The sequence below is a fragment of the Orbicella faveolata genome, unplaced genomic scaffold (assembly GCF_042242905.1).
Source record: "Orbicella faveolata isolate gen_17 unplaced genomic scaffold, um_ofav_v1 contig_24, whole genome shotgun sequence".
In the NCBI taxonomy this organism is placed as follows: domain Eukaryota; kingdom Metazoa; phylum Cnidaria; class Anthozoa; order Scleractinia; family Merulinidae; genus Orbicella; species Orbicella faveolata.
The window spans coordinates 3,337,940-3,347,351 of record NW_028301552.1 but is presented as its reverse complement, the minus strand read 5'-3'; the positions used below and the strand labels follow the sequence as shown (position 1 = coordinate 3,347,351).

The following is a 9,412-nucleotide window of genomic DNA, read 5'->3' as shown; positions in this document are numbered from 1 at the left end:
ATATTAATGCGGTAGAGCATGTTTAGATCAGATAAAACAGGACATTAATTGAGTAGGAAATCGTTGAGCTGGATTTAACAGGATACAAGATATTTAGAACAAAAATTAACAGGATAAGGGATACACCGACACCCCCCGCCCCCTCCCCCACAATGGGGCCTCAACAATGGTCAGCTATTTAGGATGAAATAAATGTATGTCGACTGCTATAAGCATTTATTCTGGACTCTTAGTACTTATATCACGGTGGAATATGAAAGTTTTGCATCAGATTTTAGGGGTTTTAAGGTTAGGTAACGCAGCTCCTTGTTAGTAATTTCGAAGCCCACACTTGTTACACTGAATAGATAGATAAAGACGAGGCTGGAGAAATAAACAGATGATGAAATGTGTTCCGAATTCTGTACCGTTTAACACAAATTTCTTACATGGCAACCTTTGTGTCTGCAAAGAGATCGAGGCACAACATTCCACACTATATTTGTAAACAACTATCCTAATCTCATTGACAGCCATTAGTTTTTAACGAGAATTTTCATTTATTACCAATAGAATACGGATAGAACTCCAATAAAAAGCCTCTTCCTCGTGTTTTTTTTGTTCAGCATTATACTTGTGTCTTTCGCTGCCCGAAATGCCATCAAATGCTGCGAAAGGCAACAGACTGACAAGCAGTGCGCAAGAAAGGTTTTTCTCAGGTCAGGAAACGGCCATAAAAGTCGAAGCAATTACTGTAGCACAAAAGATGAGGCGCTCAAAAGGTGAGGCCAGAATTAGGCGGTTCACCTGTGATGAGTTCCTGACTCCTTGCCACGTTTAATCCTTCCTCTCGAGAATGGCTTCAAAGCTTAGAAACAGACATGAGAAGGTCCTCCAAGAAGACACAACAACCGCTGAGAATCAAGCTGCAGATATTTTTGACAAGTGTCAGTTAATTCATCCAATTGCTTATGACTCATTCAACTTGTGTGCCTTAAACGCATCTATAATTTCTTTAAAAAGCTAAGCGTCAACATTAGTGCTTCGCTTGATAGATGCGGGTATTTTAAAGCGCCCTGCATAGGGTTTAAAACTAGTCCTGTGCAAACATGCAGCTGTGCTCCATCACAGAACTGAACGACATTAGCGGCTGTGGGGTGCCTCAGGCTCATAACGAATGGTGCCTACAAAATACAAACGTGTTTCCGCCAGATTAAGAAAACGTGGAAAAAGTAGATCTTAGCCAGGGTTATTAGAATCCACAAAGAAAACTGGGGGTAGTCATCAATTTTTCCGAGATAATTAGCTACTGCTGACGGTAGCATTTTTCTGAAAAAAAGGTAAAGATATTTCTTCACAGATTCTCCTAAGGTTCGCCTTTACATGCAGAAAACTAAACGTATTAAAAAACATCTTTAAACTACGTGGTAAGTGGTAACATAAAAACCACTTTTGATATGTATTTAATAACAGAATCGTCGCAACAGCACTCCTCTGAATTAGCCAAAATACAGTCTACATAACTTTTCCTCACAGCCAAAAACTAATGCATTGTCGAATAGGCTTGCCACTTCCACTTCATACCATAAAATGTAGCTGTAATCACCCCTTTGTTAAAAGTTAAAGGAGTTGTTTCATCCTTTCGAAAACTTTGTCGGTGTCCGTTACTTTTTTTCCTGTTACTTTCCAAGTAATTTAAACATTGACGTCTCTCGCAGTTGTTTTGCGCGCGCATTATGCCATCTACAGTCGAATTTCAGTATGATTTTTTCTACGGATACGATAAAAGGTAGTTTTTCAGCTGGAAGCCGTTCACAGTTAGTGCTTAGCGGTATGCTGCTTTTCTGGTAATCCCGGTTTTAGTACAGGCTCGTAATTTTAGTGGGAAATTTGTTTCGGCCGCAATAGAATTTTTTTTAAGTCGCACGCTTGGTAGGGTAGTTAATTACGTCACTAGTTCCAGTTTCTTTTCTGATGGAAAAGTGACACGGCTAAGAAAATACATACATACATACATACATACTTTATTGACTTTCCCTTTAGAGGCTTTTCAAAGACAATACAATAATAATTTAAAACTACTTAAAAACTCTAAGATTCATTAAGATTAATTAACTAGAATTAGGAATCTATAAAATCCTTAATAAGTTTACGTTTAAGATAAAACTTAAAAGCAGATACTTTCTCGAGAGTTTTTAGAGAGCTATCCATGGAGTTCCAGATACTGACTGTTCTGCAGTAGAACGTTCTCTGACCCTGGCAGACTTAAAAAGAGGAATGTTCAGCATTTGTGAACTTCTTGTGGCACGTCCGCTTATTTCTCCTCGCTTACTGAACTGGGAAGACAGATACTCCGGCACGCGAGATGTTAGACATTTGTAGGCCATGATAGCGCTCCTGAAATATAACTGAGTCGCGACTGGTAGCCATTTAAGCTCTTTTAAAACTGGTGTGATGTGATCATATTTGTGTGTACTGGTCGCAATTCGAGCGGCAAAGTTCTGAATACCTTGTAATTTATTTATATTACTTTTTGATGTATTCGCCCACACGTTCGAACAATAAAAAAAATGTAAGAAGTTTCAATAAAACGTCGCTTATCATTACTTCCTGCGCACTATTTGTCAGTCTCTTGTCTTTTGCAAAATTTGATGGCACTTCCGGCAGCGAAAGACACAACTGTCCCGCTTTATCTGATCTAAACAAGCTCTACCGCATTAATTTTTCTCCTAAATTTCTTGCATCCTGTCAATTTTTTACCCAAATATCCAGTATCCTGAAAACCCCTAATAGGGTTTAACTGATGAACTGATAAAGCTGATCAAAACACACAGATCATAATCTTTTGACTTGGTACTGTCTATCGTTTTCTATTTTCCTTTTTTTTTTTAATACAAGACCCCCCCCCCCCCCTACCCTGCAAAAATAACCTAGAAAATACCTGCAAGCAGAAGCTCATGTTCAAATCATTCTGGGAAAGCCAGTAACTAGTTTAGCCACAGAAATGCGTAGAATGGCTTTAATGTCGGTTACATTTTCACTCCCTACCCACCCTACCCCTACCCGTTGGAATGCGCATTTGTCAAATGTAACGCAATCTGTGGAATGATGGCGGGTGTACAACAGATCAAAACAGAACTGAGCTTAAACGAGTTCTTGATGAGAATCCTCGATTAAGAGGAGGATTTTAAAGGCTGCTAACAGACTTCTGGGCCAGTTAGGATCTCAGCAAATTGTTAAACTTCTTGTAAACAGCGGGTTATGAGGCTTCGGAGAGTTGAAATCTGCTTAACCGTGGCGATGTCTGAGAGTGATTTCGTACACTAATCACCGAAAATGCGGCTGAAACATACTGGAAATATAACATGAGGCAACGTGGAACATCCAGTTGTCGACAATTTTGTCGCGAGGTAAGTGGAATATATCATTATTTTCTCTGTGCATCGTTATTTTCACGTTATTATGCTAATTAGGACGGCGGTCTTTGTTGACAAAAACACAGCTTAAACTTCTTCTTCTAACATTTTACAGTTTTAACTGCCCCAAAATTTTATTGCATGTTTTTACAGGTGAGACATTGCTCTTTAAGTGGAGGGTAGTTTTGGGATCTCAAGTGATGTACTTTTAGCGATATTTTCCTTTAAACTTCGCCTTTTTTGTGGTGCTTCATGAGTAGTCCGAAAGGGAAGAAATTTTAAATTCTGTAGAAAAATCAGGTGATGATCAAATTGCCAAAACAGCCTCTCAATGTAACAAGAAACATTTGCTTGTCTCGAATAAAGGGTTGTTACCCGGATTTAGATCGTTTTCTTTGTATGGCAAATTGTTAAAAATGTGCCCTAAAATGGCCGCTGAAAGCCCTCTCAGAGGGGCAAAACCAAGATGGTGGCCCCAGCGCTAAAATACGAATCGAATTGAACTGAAAGTTATATTTTTGTGAATCACTTATCTAGACCATTCATCTGAGAAAGTTTGAGGAATTTGATTTTTTCTGGTCCAAATGGCCATAGTTGAAAATTACAGAGGGCGCCTCTTAAATGTCTTGAGAGAAAAAAAACAACTAGCATCAAAGCAGGAAGTTGAACGTGTGTTAATTTTGAAAAATTGGAATAATTGCGAAACCAGGTAACTTGAATATAATTGAATCATCATCTAAGCCGATAAAATCGAATGTAAACGCTTTCAACACTTTTAATGTAAAAAATAATTTTGTATGTTCAATGAGGAGTAAATTGGTATGAATGAATTCCGCCCACATTCACAGGCACTCTATAAATGCAAATCATATATGCGCTTTATGGATAAAAGCAGCAGACTCGCCCTATAGTTTATTTTGCTTCTATGTGCCAAAATCTTCGCTTTATACTTGGTACGCCAACCCTCTCTACTGGCTGGGCGAAGAAACAAGCACCCTCAGAAATTAAGTGATGAGCACGAACACAAACCCTGACATATCATCGATATTGGTGCTGGTAACAGGTGACGTGCACACAAAATAACAAAGGGCAAAAATTGCAACTTGTCATGTCTGCCTTTGCCCTTTGAACACTCATCAACTGTAACACGGCGGCACCTGTACTTGCTGATTGAGAAAAAGCGATTTTTTTTTTCTATTTTACGACAAGATTTACATAAGGTGCTTGAAGATTTATTTGTTAAGTCTGAGTTCAGTTTAGCTGTTTGCCGTTACCGTATACGTAATACCCAAACTCACTCAATTTATGAGATAGTGCATGTTAAGATACCATTCATGTTCTTTTGATAGTGCAAGATATTCTATTACTCCTTATAGAGCCAGCTACAAATTCACCTGAACCCGAGAAACCTTTTTACCAAATGCTTTGGCAAAACTGAATAAGAAAAAACCCTCCCAACTTGTACTTTCTCTTAAGTTGAATCGAGTCAAACTCTCATAGAGTATGATAATATGATGGCGTTTGCCTCAGGTATTTCACACCACGCTAATAATAAGCGTCGGAGCTAGCTCCAGAGTCGGAAAGGCTCGGTTAACATATGAAAACTAACAAAACAGCATTTAATCACACGGCTAATCAAGAGCTAAAACACACTGTTCATATTTGAAATTGTCCGATTGAAACGCAGCACTAGATTGTTTGAGTCTCATATCTTCTGCATCTGTTCAAACCTCTCCTTCATTTCTTTGAGAGACTTCAAGTTTTCCTTCACCTTTGGCAACAAATCCTCGGCTGATTCTCGGTTCGGATTTTTGGTTGCCCAACTGTAAATCGCATCAGCAACCCCAATCACGGCACCAAAACCACCAAGAATTTTCGTTGATAAGGTGATCGCTAGTGCTGTGCCTGCCATTGCCGCACCTTCTGCTCCCATAACTGTTAACCTACCGCCTTGAAACACGGTGTTACTCAGCGCAACTGCTTGGGAAAACGAAGCACCCAGATCCATGGCATCTTTTACAGCTTTTAAGTGTGGAAGAATTTTGACAATATCGACAGCACCCTTGACGACTTGAACGCCAGCTTGGACGGCCATTTTTGGAACGCCAACCAAAAGGAAAAGGACTGCGTCGTTTGTGGAGATATTCAAACTCTAAGTTAAAAAAAAAATGCACCCAACTCATTAAGCTTTTTATTCGGTATTGCGACACACGTGAAGCGCTCCCACTACTTAATTTTTTTTTAATGCCACCTTAGGTTACCATCTCTTTCGCCTCACTAGTAGGGACTGAATGCTTTAATTCCCTTGATTGCGGTAATTACCTTCCCTTTAGGCTTTCAATGTAAACATGTTTGTTTTCTACCGGATCACATCTAGTTTTAGTGTTATCCTCACTGGGCCCAGAGACTTTAAGTATTTATTTGTTTAGTAACCTCAGTAGCTAGTGAGTTATTTACCTTCGCAAGTATTTCAGCCTGTCCATTGAGCTCCTGCTGTAGCTTTTCCAACTCAGAGTCTTCTGCTTTCATGTTTTCAACTTTGGTTTCAAGATTTCCTCCTTTAACCTTATTGGCAATAAAGTCGCCAATCGTAGTGGCTACACCAGCACCTCCAGCTGCGATCATGCCAGCTAGAGCAAATGGTGCTAATGGAGTGAACAAACCAATGGCAGATACCGTACCCACCACCGCTGCACCAGTCTTGACACTGTTTATTTCAGTTTCTTGTTTTTTGACGTTTTCAATAAATTCCTCAAGCCATTTCATAATTTCCTCTCATGATTTTATCATCTTGCCCAACTGATCCAGAAATTTGGGTAACAATTTGGTGTCGAGTTCTCCGGGCATGTTTCAATTTTACTCACGACTTTTAAGCAACCTTATCTGAAACAGAAAAAAAGAAGCTTATATTACTTGAACGAATGGAATTTTTAAGGAAAATGTAACGTCGTAGGAAGAACAGGCAGTCAATTCCGAAATACTTTTTTTGAATTAGATTTTAAGACTAGATCGTAAATCTATTTACTTACCGTTTGTGCGGAAATCAGAGAGCTACGTACCAAAGTTCCCCTTAATCGTTACTCTATGTATGTAAGCTCGAACAGCTTAAGAACTTCTCTTAGCTTGGCTTAAGAACAACTCTTAGCTTGCCCTACAAAACAACCTGTGTACTTTTGTCCCCAAAAATGATTGTACTAGTTAGGATTCACACTGAGGAAACAGAGGACAACGAATAAAAAGAAAACACTTACCTGTTGTGACTGTTGGGGGCTTGAACTATCTGGTGATCCAAAAGTTAGTGTTGGTTTAAATAACCATTACACGGAAACGAAACCGAACGTCATTCATTGGCTCCATGTAAGCAGAAACCGGATTTGCGTAGGTGTTCTTGCTGAATTGTTTTCTTTCTTGGACAAATGTTAGGAGGTCGAGTACGGCTATGCAAATGGTCCTCAGTGTGATCACAATTAATATCGAACCGCAAACGATCTCGAAATTGAACCGAAAATGATAACGTTAAAAAAAAGTGTGTAATGAATCAGACTTTGCAAGGTTGCCCACTATGAGAATGTAGATGTTTAAGGAAACAGAGGCCATGGTGACAAACACATCACAGATAGAGAATATCTTAAGCACAAATCCGACGATATGCTATCGAACAGGGCACAAGAGAAACGTAACATACGTATACAGATCACAGCCTCAGGGTAGAATGTTAGAGACGCCATTCATTTTTACATTTCGTTGAATTTACATCCGTCGACAAAAAGGAAAAAAGAAAATAAAGTCAAGTTCACTTCGCAAAACCTAAGGTCATTAAAATAACAAATAAAAGCATGCATAAGCCCCGAGCCTTTCGAGGAACGTAATATCGAACAAGGAATAAAACAAAAATTTGAGGACCGGCACTTGTTCCTTTAAGGGTGCAGCGTTTTCCTTTGAAATCACGGAACTTTTAAGAGGTCTTTGAACTTTCTATCACAAGATTAAAAAACTGGAATAATTCGTGGAGAAGGTTAACATCTTATCAGAAATCATAAGTAAGACTGTGCATTATTTCATTCAAACTTTTTATTCGTGTCTGAATGCAGATAAGACAGTTTTGACGATTTCATTTAGAATCTATTGTTGAAACAAGTGCTATTGTTGCTAGTGAAGGGTTTATTGTGGCAACCGTTTTGTGCATGTATATCACTGATGTAGATTTCGGGCTTTCGTGTCTCTCTCAATGTCTGTTATGCCATAGGTTTTAAATTCGTGTAATCGCCCTTTACCTAATTACCGTACTTTCAATGTTAATGGAAATCTTGCTAAGATGTTGTAACAACCAAGACGTGTAGTTCAAAGTTCACAAAAGCTCCCCCGGACGACCTAAACTCCTCCAATCTTTAAAAACACTCATACTGAAAAAGTACCCAAAAAAGCGTCTTGTTCACGTTAAGGTCGTTGCCACACCACTCCGAGCACAATGACTGTCGTCACTGTAAGATTTAATGGACTTACACACATCAGTGTTTTCCTCGATCACCCGCGTGATATTCGCTCGCGAGTAAACCCTTACGAAACGTGCTCGCGTAAAGCGACTTATTTGTCGCTCAAAACTGTATTAAGCCACCTTAAATAGGAACAGCATTCACTGTGTCGCCGTTACATGACGCCGCTCTTAACGCAGCGATTGTCATTGCTTAAAGATGTCATGGACTTGCACATGCCAGTTTTTCCTCGAACATCCCTGTGATATTTGCTTGCGTGTAAATGGTCACTTGCAAAGCAGCCACTTATAGGGAATTATAACCCACGCTTAATTTTCGCGCAATTCTATTGGCTACTTTACGTCACGTGGTGCAAAATTACTGGGCAGTTATCACGCAATGGCCTCCGCCTTGCGTCGATAATTGCCCTGCGACCGTTTCTGTCGAAAAGAAACAAAGCTAAAAAGAATAAATCCAGCTCTAGAATTTCACCTTTTCATCTTTACTATTTTTCGCGGAAGAAAAACAAACCCTTTTCGTGGAATCCGCTGATAATGATGTTAAAAAAAAAACAAACTGGTCGCCAATGCTGTCCCGATAAGTACAAAAAATAGGTACCCAATGGAGAATACAAAAGCAAAAACCGACACAACGTGGGATGATTCTTTGAAGGTGTACTATATTTCGGCTGGCCAAACCAGCCTTCTTCAGGTACCATGGAAGATTTTACATTGATACGTACCACCTTCAAAAAATCATCCTACGTTGTGTCGGTTTTTGCTTTTGTATTCTTCATGTTATATGTAAAGCCGATTAGATCACTATTGATCCAACGTATACCAGCAGGATCATCGTTCCCGTTGCTTGCTTGAACATTTTGTACCCAATGGGTACTTGTGTCTGCCGCAATAATCATTACAGTGAAGATACCATTTGGATAGTTAGTATTATATTTCTGTGAAATGCTCATTGCGAATCATTGAATGACTATAAGGGCACTTTCTGGCCGATTTCTCAGCATAAGCTATGGCATTGGTGTGCTGAAATTTCAGTGGGAAGAGAATGTGTACAGTTTTCATAGCAGCGACTGCATTTTTAGCTACTATTAGCTGGGAAGCAAGAAATGAAACTGGCAATTGAACCATGTACTCTATTCACTGCATACATGTAACTTCACAATATAAACAACGTTCCCGCAGTCCGCCATGCTAAATAGGGTCAGTACAGCGCCGTGTATGCCTCATGTATGTGTCATGAAGTGTACCAATAGATGGTGGTTATATTTCGTGGTTACAAGCAGAATCTGTCTCACAGAATACCTACGCGTTCTCGTCCCCAGTTTCCATGGTCCACGCAAGGAACGCCCGCTCTTGGCTGATTTTATATTTGATCACTCCGATGCTGCCGTGACCGTTTGCATTTTAACTGTAAGACAATTGGGAGGATGGTTGTCTCAGGGAATGCAACGGGAACATCTTGAAAATACGATTTACCAAGGTTCAATTGGCCATCCCCTTTACTGTTTCATTCACAGACACTGAGACA

At 39.5% G+C, this 9,412-nt stretch overlaps 1 protein-coding gene across 1 annotated transcript; it reads right to left on the bottom strand.

Moving 5' to 3' along the window:
- Window positions 1-4,715: 4,715 nt before the first annotated feature.
- LOC149109989 (uncharacterized) lies at window positions 4,716-6,724 on the bottom strand. Its single transcript, XM_089292506.1, has 3 exons — window positions 6,647-6,724; window positions 5,853-6,278; window positions 4,716-5,547 (listed from the first exon to the last, which is right to left on the bottom strand). The coding sequence occupies exons 2-3, from the start codon at window positions 6,159-6,161 to the stop codon at window positions 5,101-5,103; spliced, it is 756 nt and encodes a 251-aa protein (XP_089148632.1). The 5' UTR covers window positions 6,162-6,278; window positions 6,647-6,724; the 3' UTR covers window positions 4,716-5,100.
- Between the last annotated feature and the right edge of the window lie 2,688 nt (window positions 6,725-9,412).